Source organism: Glycine max, chromosome 15 (assembly GCF_000004515.6).
Source record: "Glycine max cultivar Williams 82 chromosome 15, Glycine_max_v4.0, whole genome shotgun sequence".
Lineage (NCBI taxonomy): Eukaryota > Viridiplantae > Streptophyta > Magnoliopsida > Fabales > Fabaceae > Glycine > Glycine max.
Window position 1 is genome coordinate 7,262,637 of NC_038251.2, and position 20,500 is coordinate 7,283,136.

Below are 20,500 nucleotides of genomic sequence, written 5' to 3' on the forward strand. Positions count from 1 at the left end.
ACATTTTTTCGAACATCCTTTAAGAAACAAACAAAAACCTTTAAACAAAAACGCAATGATATATCATTCAGAATTTGGGAAACAATAAACAACAACAACATTACCCAACATCAGAGAACAACATCCAACAACCCATAATGAAAACCTTTAACCCAGAAAACGCACCAAATAAATATAGAAAGGAAACAAAAAAATGCACCTAACTGTGAGACAAACTACGATTTGTGTTAAACTGTGAAACCTTTAGTACAAATGTAAATGAAATTCATGATCAATAACTCACAAAGGCATGAAGAAATCAAACAATGGTATGAAGAAATCGATTTGACCAACAAAAATCAAACAAAAACCAACGAAGGCATGAAGAACTCCTTAAATGTAAGATTTAAACTGTTGGTAGAAAAAAAATAAGGATATTTTTGTCATAAAAATTCCTTTAAAGGACCATATGACTAACACATGACTATTCTAGGTAAACTGAATTAACACCGTTATTGGAGAAAAGATAGTAGTATAAATGAAATTTCAAAATAATGGATGTTTGTGTAGGGGTCAAATACGTAAGGGATGTACATGAAATATGTCTAAACTTGAAGGGGTGTTTATGTAATTTGCTCAATATATATAGGAGTTGAAGAGTAAAAAGGGAGGGGATTGCAAATAGAAATTTTTTTAAAAAAAAGAAAAAAGAAAAGAAGTTATATTAGTTGTACAAAATCATACTAAGGGCTTTTTTTTATTGAAAAAGTAGGCTATACATATTTAAAATCTAGACTCACTCAACTTCGTTCTTTCCCTAATCCCCACCACATCACAATTGTCCTACCTATGAAGGAGAGAAAAAAACACAAGTTTTTTGCAACAAAAAAAGCCTGTGTCTTTCCTCTCTTCTACGGGATATTTCTAGTACTAGCGAGAAAATACACTTGAGGCATTATCACCACTGCATTGGTCCTTGTTACAATCAAATCTGAGATTAGAGGGAAGTTAGGCTAAGGATTAAAGGTGGACATTCATAGAAAGTGAGTCATGTCTATAGCTAATTAAAGTGATTTTTTTATTAACTTTGTTAGTTAGATGATAATATAATTATCGGAATAAGATGTGTAATACTTTAATTTAGAGTTATCTTGGTTTAATTTGATCATTCTCCTAACTATTTTTTTTGTTATTATGTTAATTATTTATCAATTTTATTAATGACTAATTTTTAGTAGAAAATTTGACTAATCCATGTTATGCTCTGTTTGATTGTGATCATCAGATAAATAAAATAGGTAGAAATAGAAGAGAGATAATTAGAAAAAAATAGAGTGAAAATAAAACAAAATATTAAATTGTTTGGTTTAAAAGAAATAGATAAAAAATAAAATGAAAATAAATAAATAAAAACTAAGATTGGTTGATCAAAGTTACCTTTTACCTACCTAAAATCTATCGTGAGTTAGCCAACAAAAATACTATTCTGTTTTACATTATGGACACAAAATTAAAAAAAAAAAAAAAAAAAAGCACTCTATTCACCCAAATACAGTCGTAGGACCTGTTGAAATTTTCAAATTAACCCCATCATAACTGAGTGTTACCAAATGTTTATTGTCAACTCCATCTGCGTCTCTTCCCTCTAAAATGCGCTAGATGAATTTTTTTTCTCAACTATATTTTTTCTACAAAAATTTGAAATTGAGACTTTATTTAAGAGATGGAAATTCCATTCCACTCAAATCAACCTAATGATAGTTAGTTAAAATTAATTTAAATATACATCTTAATTATTTTTTTACTTTTTTTAAATAAAAATTAATCTTCCATAAGTTGAATAAATCATAAATTAAATATGTTTTTGATTTTTACATATAAAAAATCATAAATCAAATACACATTGTTTTAAAAGAAGATTTTGCTGGTGTTTGAACTTTCCAAACTGGCATCTAACTTAAATGCGGTATCACAAAATTTATAATCTTTTAGCATGTCGTTGATTGATGAATGATTAGATATAAAGTACAAACAAGAATAAACGATGCATGCATGAATACATACATACATATATATATATATATATATATATATATATATATATATATATATATATATATATATATATATATATATATATTCTGTTCACCAAGACTATTAATTTCCATTATTGCTTTTAACGTCGGTGATGATTCTCTCTCTTATTCTCTTTATCAGATTTCTGCCATATCATCTTTGAAATTGTATTGGATCTGTAAGATGGCACCTTTTGTCAATAATGTTTTGCTTGATATGCAAATATAAAAAATATATAAGCTACAGTATTGCATGATTCTCATTGAGAATAATTAAGAAAATGGTCGTTCCACAAACCATTACGAAATTGTGCAGAATCTAGACTATAATTAAAAATCATTTAATGACTCACGAGAAAGTTTAGAAACGTTCATGAAAAATGATATTTATTTGTATATAGCATTACTTAAAAAATATTCTCTTTTTCACATTCTAATATAGCATTATTTAATTCATTCTGGCATCTTCTATGTTGCACAACAGAAAAACAGACAGATTGACTGACCAATGTTTTTCTGAGATTTTTAGCTTCGACCCATGTCAATAGCAGAACCAACATGTACCATAGCAATGCCCATATGCAACTTAAATTGCTCTCTTAGTGCATGAAATTATGTAAACATGCAAATGCCCAACACTTTCGTTACTTTTGGGTTGTAGAACGTCTTGATGTCCAATAACTACCGTTTAAATGCTATCAACATTATATTAAGAAAATATATAAAAAGCTTTACTTACCTTTGGCTGCGAAGTTCATTTCTTATCTGAAGTTACGGTTTTGTAAATTGAAGAATAAAGATATGATTCTCATCATTGTTTTTCTCTAGCTAATTAAGGGAGACATTCGTTCTCTTTCTCAATTATTGTCGTTTTCAGTTCTCTTTCTTGCATCTTAATGTAAATTACTATATTGCAATTGAGTGATAGTTCCTTCTCTTAATACTTTCTTGAACTGGCCATCCAAAAATTGATTTTAAGTTCACTGACAATTGGAAATTGGTAAATTATGAATTAGAACTTGAAGAAACTTTCTATAGTTAATTGTTAATATCCTAGGAATAATATTTAACACATTATAGTGCGATTCTATGAATTCCTGTGCCAAAAGCTTGTTTAAATTAAGGAGATAAAAAAATTTCACTAGCTTTTTTTTTTTAAAAAAAAAGGAGATAATTTTTTTAATTAATTAAGTTCATAAAAAATTTAAAAAGTTGAATGTCCAGAAATTATTGGAATCAAATTGAAGGAAGTAAGTTGTTCATTAATTACGAGATTTTTTTTTTTTGATCGGCGATGATTAATTACGAGATATATCTCCTCTCTTCTGAAAAAAAAAAGAGATATAACTGAAATCGAGATTGAATTAGATTTAGATTACTTTGTGAAGATGATTTAGAGAATTTTTTTTACTGCCGGATTTAGAGAATTCTAATCCTTTTATTGATCTATTATCACTCATTTAGTGTTGAAGCAAAAGTTACTAAGCTTTTGCATATAATATGCGTTCCTTGATGAGAACACCATCTTCATCATTCTAATTAAGGATTAATTTAAATAAATTAAATTTATGAATTAGTAATTGAATTAATCCTTAAAACAATGTAACAAAAAAAATCCTTAAAATAATTTTATTTGATAATAACTATTAACTAGTTACTTGTCATTTGTCAACACTAACCATCATTTCTCATAAAATTGGTTTTGATTAATTTCAACTTGATTTTGTTTTCTCAAAAATTGACTCGACCTAATTAAATTTGACCTAACATGACAAAACTTATTTGATTTGGACTTCAATATTCACTCAACTTGATCGAAGTGACTCGTTTGCATCTCTCTATTTATTCATTCCTTCATTTGCTACCTAGCTCCTTTTCATGTTCGAACTATTTGTATCAACTTTTCATTTTTAGTTTAAAGCATAAATTCTTTAAAGTCTAAAATATATTTCTTTTGCTTATATTTATTTATGTATGTGTTGTAGGAGGAAAAATTTTACTACATAAAATTATTTGTGCTAGTGATTTTTGTCAACTAAAGATCAATATATGGATGGTGGATATTCTTTTCCAGGACATTTCCACTTCATTTTTTAATAATAAACTAAGAAAAACATTAGCCACACATCTTCTAATACTCTTCTTCTAACACTTTCTCAATGATTCACTGGAATTTATCTTTGTGTACATATTGCTATTATCTAAGGTTTTAAATTGTATTTATAATTTCATTGTGACCTTTGATATTGTAAACAAATGTTGTTGATGCAACCGCACTTAAACTTACCAAATTTTTTGTTTTAAGAGACAAACTTGAAAATGTTTGACATTACACCCAAAATAATAATCGCTTGAACCCTTTTTTAAAACCTTACTATAACCTAATTACATGCATATGAATATACTATTAATAATTTAAATTTTGTGATAACTTTTATATCGTTCTCAATTAAATACCAATACAATTTTTTATCCATTTAATTAAAACAACACAATAGTTTGGCGCCTAAAAATCTTGACTAATACCCCTATATTTCTTAAACGTTACTTTCAATAAAACTATGAAACCTAAAGACGACTTTCTTCAAAACTAAAACTTTATGGATGTCATCTAATTAAAATATTGAATATCTAAATACTAGTAAATGGAATTGTGAAGTCAGACGTACATGATCAATGCTTTTGTTTGAAAATGGTACATTTTACACGGATATGTGATTGTGTATACTGCGCAGAAAAGGACCCAATTGCACAAAACAGCTCGGAATTTTCATCATGGAGGGCATCTCCAAGTCAAAAAGAGTCAGTTCCAGCAGACCTATTATTTCCTTTTCCCACAAAGGCACTATATCTGCACGGCACCCCAACAGTGCCATAATAAAATAAATAATCTTGTTAATCAATACCTTAGAATATTACTTAATGAACTAAAAATCAAAAAATATATTTATCATAAAAATCATAAAGGAAAGGAAAAAAATTATTTGTAACACAATTTTGCACATTTTTTTTAACTAATGTATTAATAGTACATGTTAACATTTACCTAAAATAAAAAAACTTTATAGTGTATACATATAAATGAATTTATTCAATACGGAATCTCTGATGATTAAGGTGGTCTAAATTTCACCTTACCTCAAATTTTGGGATCCTACAACTTGCCTCAAAGGGTCTAATGTTTAACCAAGCAGTGGGATTTCCCTTTGCTTTTGTTTGAAGAAAGTGGCTAAAGGGTATTGAGGTCAAAGGGAAAATGGAAGTTGCCTGTGTTGGAAAGAGACAACCCAGTCCAAAAGAATGCAGCGTTAAGAATATATAAATAAGGAAACCAAGCCAAACGAAAAAAGACCCCAGGGGGTAATACTACTAAGGCAAGCTAAAGCCCCTTATAACAAAATAAGAACCAAACACAAATCCTCTCATTTACCTTGTCTCTCTCTGCCTCCAAAATTTTCAAACAAGAAAAGAAAGGAATTCTGCTCCATGTAATTACCTCTATATCTATTCCACAACCTCAGATTCTCTTCCTTGCTCACAATGGCTACATTCATCAGAAAATTGGTTTTCAGCTATGCTTTTCTCGCACTTTTTCTCTCAGCAGGTACCCTGTTTGTTCTGTTTTTTCTATGCCTCTTTTTTTGTTCTTGCATATGTATTTATAACTTGTATTTACATGGTTTTAAATTGCGGTTGCGATCGTGTTGCGGTGAACCAGAAAATCTTTACATTGCGGACATGCGGCTGATGCAGCTGCAATTGAGATCATGATGGATTGCGGAGTGTCAAAATACCTTAACGTTACCACTGCAATTGCAGTTACGGACTGCAATTTAAAACCATTAGAGCAATATTGAATAGTACTATTTTCTAACACATTATTCCATTAATTGTGCAACCAATCACAGGTATTGGAGTTTTTCTAGGTGTTGAATCTTTCGGAATCAACTATGGCCAAGTGGCTAACAATTTGCCACAACCAGACAAAGTCGTTGAATTGTTGAGCACCCTTAACCTCACAAAAACAAGAATCTATGATACCAATCCGCAGATTCTGACTTCTTTTGCCAACTCAAACATTGAAATAATTGTGACGGTGGAGAATGAAATACTAAGCCAGTTGGATGATCCTCAACAAGCACTTCAATGGGTGAACAGCCGCATCATACCGTACCTACCCGAGACAAAGATCACTGGGGTTCAGGTTGGGAATGAGGTCTTCACTGATGATGACATCACTCTCATTGAGCACCTTGTGCCAGCAGTGGTGAACATTCACAATGCTCTAGCTCAATTAGGTTACTCAAACATCAAAGTTTCAACACCAAGTTCCTTAGCAGTGCTTGATCAATCTTACCCTCCTTCAGCTGGTAGTTTCAAGAGTGAAATCTCTGGGATCATGTACCAGTTTTTGAACTTCTTGTCAAGCTCCAAGTCCCCCTTTTGGATCAATGCATACCCCTACTTTGCGTTCAAGGATGACCCTAATGGGATTTCCTTGAACTATGTGATGTTCAATCCTAATGCAGGAATGGTTGACCCTTACACCAATCTCCACTATGACAACATGCTTTATGCTATGGTAGATGCTGTTTCATTTGCCATTGCTAAAATGGGGTTCAAGGGAATAGAGGTTAGGGTCTCTGAGACTGGTTGGCCATCAAAAGGAGATGCTGATGAGGTCGGCGCCACGCCGATGAATGCTGCAACTTACAACAGGAACTTGTTGAGAAGGCAAATGGCGGGTGAAGGGACACCTTTGAATCCTAGAATGAGGTTGGAAGTGTACTTGTTTGCGTTGTTCAATGAAGACTTGAAGCCTGGACCAACCTCAGAGAGAAACTACGGTCTCTTTCGGCCTGATGAATCCATGACTTACAATGTGGGGTTGTCTGCTCTTGCAACCTCATCAGCATCAACTTCCTCCTCTTCAATTTCTCTTGCTTCCTCTGGCACTAAGATTAAGGTAAAATCATTGATTATAAAGTTCTTTTTCATCATTACATCAGTTACTTAGCTTATAATGCTTAACTTACATGATAACGAGCGAGCATGTATATCATTCTAAAGAGGGATATATGTGTAACTTAGAGATTGACCCATTTCTAATTAACTAATTATATATTTTAATGAAATATTTTCAAGTATTCTGTTTTGTAAATTTAAAATTTGATAATATACATACCAATAATATAAAATATTTTTACATGGTCAAAAAATTAAAAATCATCATCCATAATAAATTTATTAATTTCTATAACAGCTGGCTATTTTAAAAGTTATATGTATCTTAATTTTTTATTAGTTGAATTTTTTTTAATAACAGTAGAAATTAAGTTCTAGTTTTTATATAGAATTAGTACATAATGGCCCATTCCAGTCTAAATATTTTGTTTGCTCATTTTTGTTCCTTTTCTTTAAAACAAAACAGGTAGCACCATGGGAATACCAAAGCTTGATGAACTGGATGTTTGTGTTTGTCCTGATTTCAACCCTTTGCGGGTGAAGAATATCCCTATACTGTGGAAATCATTTCAATATCCCCATTAAGTACAGTTGGGATTTTAACTTGCTTCAAGTGTCTAAAGGGAGATCCACCACCTAAACAAAGGCATTCTGGAATCTCAAGTTTGAACATTAAAGGCAACCTATTTTGCAGAAGATAGAGACCAACACACTTTCCAAACAATTGGGCTGCAAAATCAGCAATACAACAACACGGGAAGAAAAGAATTCAAGTGGAAAAAATGGAAGATAACCCAACGTCTTAATCAAATGGCTATGCTTACGTCCACTTACCCCACCATTAGTCAGTAGTCAGATTCTAGCAACTAGCATGCATGTGGCTGTGACGGGAAACTGAGCTTATTTTAGGTAGACAAGGGACAAAAGCCATCTCATTCTTTCAATGCAAGATGTTGCAGAAGAATAAATTCTAGTTTCAGTGTAATTGCTTTGATTATCAAATACGAAATACATGTTGTATGTCGCTTATGTAAAGTTAATTTCACTTTTGTTTGCTTCCTAGATACGACTATATTCCTTAAAAATGACAATTGAGATGATCATCATTTTTAAAATTGAGAATTGAATAACAGATTGTGTTAGTAAGTCACACATCACCTTGGTGTGAAATGTATATATATTTGTTGAATAATTTTATTTAATGTCAATTAATTTTAAGCTGAAATTTAATATGATATTAAAGTTTGTCCTAACTTTTAACTTTTATTTTTGATGAACTCAGCATGAAATTCACATAACCAAAAGTAAAAACTTCCTAATTTTTAATTTCTTCCATGTAAAGAAAAATAAAGGAGTTAGTCCTTGAAGAGAGATTATATTGAGGCTAACCTTGTCTGTGGCTCTGCCTCATGCAATATGATGCATCACCTTATTGGTTGTTAAGAAATGCTCTCCATTTTGGAAGGTGGAACCCATGACCGGAAGTATTTCTATATATAAAATTACATATGTCCCAAGATTATTTATTTGGGTACATTTTTAAAAGAGGTACATTTTTTAAGATTAATATGTCGTAAGATTATGATTCCTTCTCTCTTTTGCCACTTTTGCGATCTTGAGCATGCTCTAGTATAAAGTTTAATAAAAAAAAATTGTGAAAATCTAATTATATAATATTAATACACAAAGATAAGGCTTTGTTTGTTTCTATTATCCTCTAGAAGACAATGGGGCGGTTTTGCTTTATTCCCTCTGCCAAATAAGCATCAGCATAGGGTCATTACTGCCCCTTTTCCAAAGGTGCCTTTATCAATTCTTTAATTAGTTGTTTAAGTAATTTTCTTCTGTCTTTAGACCTTCTATTTTTCTTGTCTTAAAGAGGGATAATCAAACCTCAGCCATATGAAATAGTGATGGAGATTGGTATAGCTCTTTGACATCATCTAACGTGGAGCACATGAACCCCTCAAATTATGAAGCTGACCCCCAAATTTTAGTATTTCTTTCTTTTCTTTTGGGGGCATAAAATACAAGGGAAATTTTCAAAGAATCCACCAAGAATATTTGTGTTCTAGTATTATGGAGTTGAAACTGCATCCTGAAGACAAGTGATGTGGCAACATTTTGGCCTTCTAGTGATTTGATTAAAGTATAATTAGACGTATCCCAAATAGGGGTCCCATGGCTTATATCTTCAGCATGTGAAGTGCTCGTCTATTATAGACCCTGAAAAAATGTGACCCTTGTATTCTTAAGGCTATGCTATTTCAGATTCTCTTTCTTTTGCCGGGTTGCTAACCCATCCATTCATAGCTCAATTATACCGAACAATAACTCGTTAGTTATTTTGTCTATTTTCTCATGTTCGGGATATGTTTTTCTATTATTTGTGCTCTATTGAACTATTGTTTTATACAGCGCTAGATCAATCTATCACCTTTTGGAACTTCAACATGGCCCTGCTGAAATTTTAGGGAGCAATGGTGATAAATGTCAAAATCATTTAAAAACTTGAAACGTGCGGTAGCTTTCAAACACTTAAAAGATGGATAATGTGAAAACCTTTTCCATTTTTTTCCTTATCGAAAATGTGCAATTAACCATGTTTTCAGCGTCTCAAGCACCTTCATTTTATTTTATTTTTGTGTCTCAAATACCATTACTTTGGATACCCACAGAATCTGAAGTCAATTAAGCGTTAATTATCGTACACACAATTCTTACATAATTTGCCCCTTTTTCAAAATTGTATTGCGTAGTATTAATTATTAAATAACGAGGAAAACATTGTTGCAAATCATATTTCTATGTATATATATTTTCCCTTTATACGTATACATAATCTCCATCCACTTGGCAAACAAACCTGGGACATCATAATGAGAAAAAAAAATTATCATTTTTTCCAGAATATATATAAAAAAATCTCTGAGCAGCACTAAATACTTAAGAAAATACCATGCCGTTCAGTTCATATTTAAATATCTTGAATTAATCATAGTTTTTGCAGCTCTAAGAAAATTCGTAGTACAATATATCATTCAAGAAAATAATTTCCTTTTCAAGAGCAATTGTTGAGAAATACTAGAGGAGTAAAAACATCACATTCAATCCAAGACCTTAAAATATTTGGTGTATGGGTCATTTTGCATATTGTTATTCTTAATAAGACTTCTTTACTTATACTTGCCATTCCAACACAGAAAAATTCATGGTATCACCAATTTTGTCAGGATTTGGCTTCCCTAAAGTGTGTAATTCAGTTTAGAGGAAAAAGTAATAAACCTCAACTATTTTTTTAAAATCTGAAAATTTCTTTTCTTGACCTTCTTTCTGGCAAGTTTTGTCTCTCTCGAAGAAGTTGAATTTAAGAACATAGGAGTCCAAGCCAATGCCCTTTTATGTTACGTCCCACGATCTTCAAGGGGAAAACTACGGATGTGCAATACTGCAATACCAAAATTTCACAAAGAGATAATGCCAGTGAAATTTAAGGTTTTCATTAAGCCTAAAAGATTGATCATCACATTGTTCAAGGCTTCCAATGGAAATTGACCTTTCCAATTGAAATAAGACTTAAGACAAAAGGTAAATGAAATTCTACAAGATGAAAGTTTCTTTAATGCTAATTAACATTATTACATTATATATTAAATATAATTTTCTCTTTAATGTTTCAGCCTAAACAAAATTTGTATAAAGCAAGAGACCCAATAGCAGGAATCATATGGACTACTAGATCAAGGCCAGGTTCTGTTTTATCTTTAGTTGGCTACGTAAGATGCTACTCTATTAAATTTTAAGCATATGCTTGTTTATACTTATATAAGAGTCTTTCCCATGAATGTAATTAATATTGCAGATCTATAGATGCCATAAAGCTGATGAGGAAATGAAGAGAACAATTGCAAGAATGGATACGGAAAACAGTTAACCCTCTGACTACAATGAGTGCACATACGAGAAATAATTTAATTTTTATGTGACATGCATTCGATTTTTTTAATTTACAAAAAAAAAAACAATTATTTACACTCCATTACATATCATATCATGTAAAGATTAGTTAGAATTATGATGGCTCGGACCACCTTATATCCTCAGAAATTCCCCTTATGTGGAGAATAAGCTTTCAGTTTATAACATGGATGCTGAATGTTCCTGGTTCATGGCTTATAAATCACACGTGCAGCTGTTGATACCTATAATCATATCAAGATAGATATAAATTTTCATTTAGGTTACTTTTGTTTCGTGGATGTCACGTTGTTGCACAGCATCTGTTTGACGCAACATTATATTGCGCAAGTGCATATGTAACACTATGCATGCAAATTAAAGACCACATGATAATATTTGAGTGTTGTTTAATTTAAGCAATTATGATTATATGTGAGTTAACTTTGTTTTGATTACAATGTCTCACTTAAGAGTAGGATTAGGGTTATGACTTTTTTCTTTTAGTATAAGCCAATCATGTATGCCTCTGGTGACGACATTAATTCGAATCATTAACTTTGTGGGTCTTACAAGATAAATTTATTCTCTATATAAATTAAAATATTTATAATTTAGGAAGTAAGAATGTAAGATTCTTATTTTTTATTTATTTTTTCATTCTCTTGATTAGTATTATCTATACTAAATTTTTGTCTCTCAATTTTCACTTAATTTTGAGAATGAGTATGAGTATTTTCACTCAATTTTTTAGAGTAATTTTTTTGTCACTTTTCTCATTTCTCTGTGACTTTTATATTTTTATTCAATTTTAAATTATAAAATTATAATAAAAATATTAATAAACTAGAAAATTTCTTATCAATACAAAAAATTATATCCCTATCTAATGTTATCTATATAATTTTTTATTTAAAATATATTGAAGTAATTAATAAAAGATTTAATTTATTTTATTTTTGTATTCTTTCATCATATAAACACTTATGAAAAAAATTATTCAAACAAAGTCTTAACATAAAATTGAATTTGCTATCGTACAAATATTTTAGAGACTTCTAGATTTAAGAGAATTCGAGAACTAAAATGGAATAAGTATACTTTCTCAATAATTAAATCTCATGTGCATTGATTTAAAAGGAGTATTATCGATATCATATAATTCATTCCTTCAAACACTCTCTTTAATTCTTTAATTGACTTAAATTTATTTTTAAAAAAACAATAAAATTATGAATGATAATTATTAGATAAGAAAAGCAACTTGTATGATTTATATTAATTTTTAATAAATTTTAGCCAATAATGAAAAATAAGTTAAAAAGAAGATGTGTTAGAGACTTTTCAAGGGGCCATCTTAGCCTTGCTTCTTCCTCTAAACCCAAAACAAAAGGTTTTCGTTTTTTTTTTCAGCGAGTGCTTATTCATGAGCTCATTTTGGCCAAGGCACACAGCAAAAATATTGTCTTCGGACGCACCCTCATTGCACCACAACCTCATTTTCGCATTGAAATCATGCGAAACCACCTCCAAAATCCGTCAAATTCACGGCCACATGGTCAAGACCGGTCTCGACAACGTTCCTTTCACTCTGAGCAAGCTCCTCGCAGCTTCGATCATAGACATGGACTACGCAGCTTCCATTTTCAGTTACATTCAAACCCCAAATCTCTTCATGTTCAACGCAATGCTCAGAGGCTATTCTTTAAGCAATTTCCCCAACAAAGCTTTGCCCTTTTTCAACGAACTGAGGAATCGTGCAATTTGGTTGGACCAGTTCTCTTTCATCACGGTTCTCAAGGCTTGTGGTCGAGTTTCAGAAGTTGGGGTGGGGCAAGGGATTCATGGGGTAGCAGTGAAGTCAGGGAATAGGGTGTTTGTTGATGTGAAGAATGCCCTTTTGCATTTTTATTGTGTTTGCAAGAGAATTGAAGATGCACGTAAGCTTTTCGATGAATTTCCTGAGGGAAATGACTTGGTGTCTTGGAACACTTTGATGGGCGGGTGTGTTTCTGTTTCTCAGCCTTGTTTGGTTTTTGGTTTGTTCCGGAAGATGTGTTGGGTTGGGCTTGAAGCCAGTGTTGCCACTGTCTTGAGTCTTTTGTCAGCTGCGGGTTACATAGGGAACTTTGGTGTAGGGAAGTCTCTCCATGGATACTGCATCAAAATTGGATTTAGTTCTAATTTGAATGACATTACTGCATTGATTGATTTGTATGCAAAGGTGGGTCATATCTCTTTGGCACGTCAAGTTTTTGATGGCGTTGCCAAGAAGGATGTTGTCTTGTGAAACTGTTTAATAGGGAATTATGCAAGAAATGGAATGGTTGGAGAAGCACTGGCTTCATTCGAGCAAATGAGTGTTCGAGGAATGAAACCTAATTCTTCTACCTTGTCAGGGCTGCTCTCTGCTTGCCCTGCGTCTGGATCAGTACAAGTAGTTCGTCATGTCGCTAGTTTTGTTGAAGAGCAGAAAGTAAAACTGGATGCGGTTCTTGGAACGGCTCTTGTTGATGTGTATGCTAAATGTGGCTTTCTAGATGAGGCTATGGACATATTTGAGAGGATGGAAGATAAAGATGTGAAATCTTGGACTGCCATGATTTCGGGCCTCGGAGTTCATGGGCAGCCAAAAAATGCCATTAGGCTTTTCAATAGGATGGAAAAGGAGGGGTTTAAACCAAATGAAGTCACGTTTTTGGCAATTCTGACTGCTTGTAGTCATGGAGGGCTTGTGGTTGAGGGGATGGAAGTTTTTAAGCTCATGGTTCAGGAATATGGGTTTTCACCACAGGTTGAGCATTATGGATGTCTTATTGATCTCTTGGGTCGAGCAGGAATGCTACATGAAGCACATAAACTAATTGATAGCTTGCCAATAAAGGGTGATGCTACTGCTTGGCGTACACTGCTTTCTGCTTGCAGAATCTATGGAGATGTTAAATTAGGGAAGTGTGTGAAAGATGTGCTAAAGAGCATTTATGCAGAGCATTTATGCAGAGCATCCTACAGATTCCCTCCTCATTTCTAGCACTTATGCAGTTGCTGGAAGAATCACCGATTTTACAAGAATGCAAGAAATGAAGCAAAGGAATGTTAAAGTAGCAAATTATGGGGTACATGAAACCGAGGGAGAAAGTATGGTAAAGGAGGTTGGACTCAGCAGAGTTGAAATTGATAATTAGGCATGAGAATACTAAAGGCTAAAGAACAAAAGTGTTGCCTCTATTAATTACACTAACTGGTGGCCCTCTATGAGTCTATGGTGCACCAAAACTCGGTTTGACATGTCTGAACACAGACAGTTCCTCATGACATGTAGGAACACTTGGTAATACAATTTTGATCGAATCCAAAGGTTGTATGGAACACTAAGTTGGTTCCATCTCTTCTTGAATTTTCCTTGATTACTGTGAAAAGGCATATATATTGAATTTTAAAGTGTCACAATGAAGTTGAATATACACTAAGTGATGCAACATCCTATATTACTGTATTTATAGCCTTAAATATTCCTCACAAGTAAACATGTACTTTAATTGCAAACATTCATACCTCCATATAATAAGGAGATCTCCAAAAAGATTGTTTGAAGGTTTTGTGATCCGCTGACAATTCTTACAACCCCCGCCCCCCACACACACACACACTCTCCACCAAACTATGATCCACCTTTGATAGATTTGTTTTCTATAACATACCAAATATCTATTTTGTTCTCTCTAACAGAAGATTTCCACTTCGTTTAACTCGATCCCTCAAAAGTCAAACCCATAACATTGTAGGGGCAATCTTCATATGTCACTATTCTTAACCCTTGTTTGACTTCTCTATTATGTCTCTATCTTCCATCTATTGAAGGACTCGATTGTAAGTTGCATTTAATTTGTAAGATTATTTGCCTATTACAATTCCTAATATGAAAATCAGAGTCGTGCTCCAAAACCACAGGAGGTACCTACCTGAGACGCCTTAGGAGACAACTAAGCACTCTCCATAGAGGAAATCTTTGTTTTGTAGGTTTTCTCACCCATTACTATCCATTTTAAAAAGAAAGTTTTGCATATTGTTTCAGCTAAATCAACTTCAGAATTTAAATTAAGAGATAAATACAAAATTAAAAAAATTGAATGAGATAACAAAATCACAAGTTCAAACAATTTACATAGTTCGATCATGAATTTATCAACCCAAAGATACAAGTCCAAAGAAACTCTGTACTAAAGCCCCTGACATAACCCAAAGCAAATGCCCCGAAAACATTAAAAAAAAATGTTACAAAACTCACATATCGGCCCGACCCGCTAGGTTGGTCCCATTATTATGCAGCCTAAACCAAATGATACTACTCAATGGCCCAAATCAGTGTAAATATATAGAGTAATTCAAATCAATGCAAAAAAATTGGACTTAAGAAAATAACCTTAACCGAAATTGGTGTGGGTAAAATACACACAAAAGATTAGGGGAATTAAATTTTTTTTACAAATATGATATAAAATAAAATGAAAATGAAAAGAGAAGTACAAACACGTGGCTAGGATTCACATTAACAAGGCTTTTTTCTTATAAACTTTTCTTACTATTTTTCGATTTTTTTTTTTTGTTGAGAAAGTACAGTTTTCACACTCATCATCAGTATTTTTTGGAAAACTGGAAATTCATTGGATATGAGTCCAATTGTCTTCCTTATTGATTTATCACTATATATTTCATAAGCACTTTGCCGTCATAAAACTATCCTTATATAATAATAATTCTATTTTTTCATAAATTTAACTTTTCTAAAGTCAAAATAGTATATCTTCAAAAGATAAAAACGTAATTATAATTATTAATTTAAAATAATTGAGATCATACATTATAAATTATAAAGTTAAAATCTCAACAGTTAACTATTTAATAATTAGAAACACACTTTTCTTTTAAAATAAGTTATTTCCACTTTAGGACACTTAAATCTCTAACTTACATTTTCTCTCGTTGCATCATCACTCACGTGGATAAACCTTCTTTCTCAATTATTTTTCTTATTTAGCATAGTGTCATAGTGTGGACAATTCAAGAGATGTGAAAACCATTTGATATGATAAATTTCTGAAGTGCTGTAAGCTTGTGTGTCAGTGACTCACTAGAAGTAAAAGCATGCAGTGTTCAATGAACTTGAACGGTAGGTATAATTAAGCATCATAAAGTGGCAGGAGTATATAGTCTTATATTCATATCTTTCTGTCACCTTGGTTTTTGGATAACATTTATCAGTTACTACTGTTGTGGATAAAATTGCAGACAAGGAATCGGTGAAATTCCTCACGTTTCAAGTACTCTCCGCTGGCATGATTAGGTCGGTCTACTCAGTGAAACCTAGCAAAGATTTTGTCCTTGAAAATATTGCCGACCATTTTTTGAAGATTAAGATTCAAAACTAAATTTTGGCCGAAACCGAAAGGTATTTCCAGTGTTGGCTTCGATCGGTCAATAGATAAACTTCGGATCTCGAAAATTCCATTTTGCTTTGCTCTTCTTGCATCTTTACATTAAGGTTTTTCATTCGGACTTGTCCACAAGGATCTGTGCGTTGGTCGTAGAATCATTATCCAAAGCAAATTTTCAAATGCATTTATCTTTCTTAAATATTCTATGTGCTCGTGTACTCTATAAATTATTCTTTAAACACATTCTTGTTAGTTAAAAATCGATTTTTTTTACATGTGCTTGTGAACATAAAAAATGTGATTTTGGAGAGATCCTAAATGTATTGATACACAAAAATTAATAGTGAATACTCTGCATTTATATCATAATAACCTAAACATTTAAATTCTACAATTATAATAATATTTTTAACTATTTTTTTATTACGTATTGGCATTTTAAAATTGGAAAATTAAAATGGCTATTGTTTGAGGATTTGAATCCTCTCCACTCTTTCTATCTTCTCTACATCTTCTTTGTCTCTTTATTTTTTTATCTCTACTTTATTTTTTCTATTCTAATATTGTTGTTTTTTTCTTCTACTGCAACAGCATGAAGGTAAGAGAGGATCTAGTTTCATTGTTTGATAACGTCAAGTATTTAAAGTGACTATTATTCGATAGTTTCTAATATTAATATGATACTATTTTCTTGCCTTACAAAAAAAGATGATATTTTTATGATTTAGTATTGAATTAATTAATTTATTCTCATAGAATTTAAAGTTTAATTCTATACTATAACTCCAAAAACTGTTGATTCAAACTTTGTACGAACAGATTTTGGATAAAAAAATTCATGGATCACCATTTTGGGATATTTATTTCATAAGTAGTTTGGTGTGTTTTGATTTACTTAAATTGGCATTTTAAAATCACATCTCTCAGTAGGATTTCTATTGTAAGTTACACTTAAATATAAAATAAATAAACGGATTCAATTATTTGTTTATATTCCTTAGATGAATTCAAAATAATTACACATAAAATGTTTATTATACTTTTTATTGAATATATAGACGATTATTATTTTATTCACAATTTGAAAGTTATACTTTGCATTTAAAAAAAAAAGTAAAATATTTAAAATATTCTCGTGGCAATTAACGCTATTTTCATATTGTAAACGTCAACTTACAATATTAAACTGTCTAAAACATTTTCTTAGCTTTAATCAAGCCGTCTTACGTCTTTAATTTAAAGACGCACAGTTCAATAAACCTAGATAACTTGAATCAACTTATTAAAAAAAGAAATTTCTGACGCATAAAAAATCTTATTAAAAACATGTATTCGGTTTACAGATGCTTACGAGGATTTATTTTTTCCTTAAAATAACGACAGGCCGTATTCCTTTAAAACCGTGTGCTGAAATGAACTCATATTTTCTTATTTGTTAAATGAACTATAAACTTGTATATTCCAAATTAAAATTAAAATATATTGGTAAATTAGTGAATGATTAACTAAATTTATTCTAAAACTCTAGTTTATAGTGAGAGAAAAAAAGAGAGGCTAAAATAATTGTTACACTAAAGCAAGGTTTAAAACATTTGGTTGAGAAATTTCTACTAGTCAAGTATTCTTTCACATTCCTATTCAATTACTGGCGCACTACAAACTCACATAATTGACTCGGATAGTTAATTTTTTTCTCAACGACAGTTAGACTTAAAAGTTAAAAGATTCATTTAAAAAATACAAGAGTTTAAGGACTCGATTGAAAAAAAATCTAATTAATTTTTTTCAAATAATTTAGAAATTTATGAAATGATTCAACTTTACAAATATTTAGAACACTAATATAGTATTTGATAAAAAAAATTACAAATATCATTTAGACATATGCTTAGGAGGATCTTGTTTATCAGAATGCCAAATATTAAAATCAATTGATAAGTTATTTCTTTAGTTTGTAGATATCTTATATTAAAGATATTCTAGACTACTAAATATCTTGAGTATGGTTCAACAACATAATGAATATAATAAGATAATGGATAATTTTTTTATAAGAGATGATTTGGCTTATCGAATGAATAGAAAAAACTCTAAATATGAGTTTTTTTAAAGACAAAATTGATGGATGAGTAATTTAAATTAAAATAAACCCACACTAGATAATTGCTGGATGGTTAGATATTTGCACAAGAAAGTAGCAAATTAATAACAGAAGTGAGGATTTGTAATAGAAAAAGAGGGGGGAAGGGGGGCCTGGGCATGTGTCGCCTTGGCAGAAGATAAATAGAAAAAACACGCAGTTAATTAGTAGCATTTATTTTGTGTTGTTTCATTTTCGTATTCGAAACAGATAAGACACACGGAGAGACCACTTATAATTGATTGCGGTGATGGACATGATGTCCTCCTGTCCAGATGAATACACACTCTCTTTTGTTTTGCCATATATATATACTTTTAATCAAATCAAATTAAACTGTGAAAAGTTCAAAAAGGAAAAAAGAAAACTGGACAGACATATACGTGAACAAATAACATGCATTGACAATATAGTTACGTACCCATGGCAACCCATTTGCTTTAATTAGGCGATTCCTTTACAACATTCTACGGCTAAAATAATAATTAAACTTAATGATCTCATTTTGCTGTTTAAGATATTAAACACTTTAGTAATTTAGTTTAATTAAATAAATACTACTCTCTCTCCTGCGAAGAATATTCTATCTTGCAATGAAATTCAAGTTTCTGTTATCAGGTGATATATAGCATTCTTGTCGATCGGGACAGAACCTTTGTGGAGTTGTAGAAATAAAATAACTTATTATTTTAAATAATCATATAGTTGACCTTCGACAATATACAATAAGAAAGAATTGGAAATTAATACATTCATGATCCACCATTGCATCTTTTATAAGAATCGTATCATAATTTATTAAAAAAAGGAAGAATAAAGTAAAAATATATATATAACTATATACTTAATTTTGTGAGGTTTGCTTTTCAAAAAAAAAATTGTGTGAGGTTAGCCAAAATTAATATATGATTTAATTTGAAAAGTACTATAAATATTCTGAATGATATGGATTGCTTTTATTTTTAAAACACAATATGTTAAGTTTAATACGACAATTTTTATGTTTAAATGCTTATTTATCTCTTTTTGTTAGACATCATTAAATAGTCTTCACCCACTTCAATAATTGAACTGACTTATGATGACTTTGACATTTTTTGGTGTACAATGGTGGTATAATTTTACTTCGGACTGATGTACGATTGATTCATTGTTTGTTCACAATTGTATTAGTTGTGCAAAATGTATTGCAATTGGTGATATAATTTTTTTATAACAGTTTCTAAATTTAATTTTTGTCACTTTGTTTTTAAAATCATAAAACTATTTAAATTAAATTTAAATTTAGTTACCAAATTAAACTAGAAAACATGTAGTACTCAAGAAAATGTTAAAAGAATCAAGCGAGTACAGTTGGCAATATTCCTTTTTCTATGTAGGTTTGACTCTCTGAAAGAATCTTAAATACTTTGTAATGGAATATCCTTCTCTCCTGCGAAGAATGTTATACTTTTGGAAATTAAACCTCGGTTTCTTTCTTTCTGTCTGTTAGGTAATTCTTTCAACTTCAAAGTAGTGGTACATTCATGAACGCGTAGTAATATTCGTGCTGATCAGGAGCCAGCATAGCTGTTACATAATTGGTGGGAAGTAGAACCTGACTCTGTACTCGGTAGAGTAGAGTTAGAGTTGTAGTTACTTAACTTGGAAGCTTTTATAAATATGGCACCCAATAAGAACTAGTATATAATTGCTTTTTTAGTAAATACAAACTGAATTTAATTTATATTTATATGCATATTGTTAGTGTAAAATCAATGAAATATGTAATACTATAAGTTGGACAATAAAATTTTGCATTTTTTGACTCAACAATTCTAGTACTATAAGTTGGACAATAAAATTGGTATCCTTTAGATTTTTTATTATAACCAATAAAATATGTACTAATAGTCCTTGGATCTAACTTTCTCTCATTTGAATTACATATCCTAACTTCAGCTAGACAA

General features: G+C 31.1%; 1 protein-coding gene and 1 pseudogene across 1 annotated transcript; both read left to right on the forward strand.

The window, feature by feature from the left end:
• Positions 1-5,390: 5,390 nt before the first annotated feature.
• LOC100808155 (glucan endo-1,3-beta-glucosidase 14) lies at positions 5,391-8,054 on the forward strand. The gene is made up of 3 exons (XM_003547155.5): positions 5,391-5,658; positions 5,963-7,020; positions 7,486-8,054. Exons 1-3 carry the CDS (start codon positions 5,595-5,597, stop codon positions 7,558-7,560), a joined length of 1,197 nt encoding a protein of 398 aa, XP_003547203.1. The 5' UTR covers positions 5,391-5,594; the 3' UTR covers positions 7,561-8,054.
• A 4,281-nt stretch (positions 8,055-12,335) lies between these two features.
• Positions 12,336-14,423, forward strand: LOC100808679 (pentatricopeptide repeat-containing protein At1g26900, mitochondrial-like; annotated as a pseudogene).
• The last annotated feature ends 6,077 nt before the right edge of the window (positions 14,424-20,500 follow it).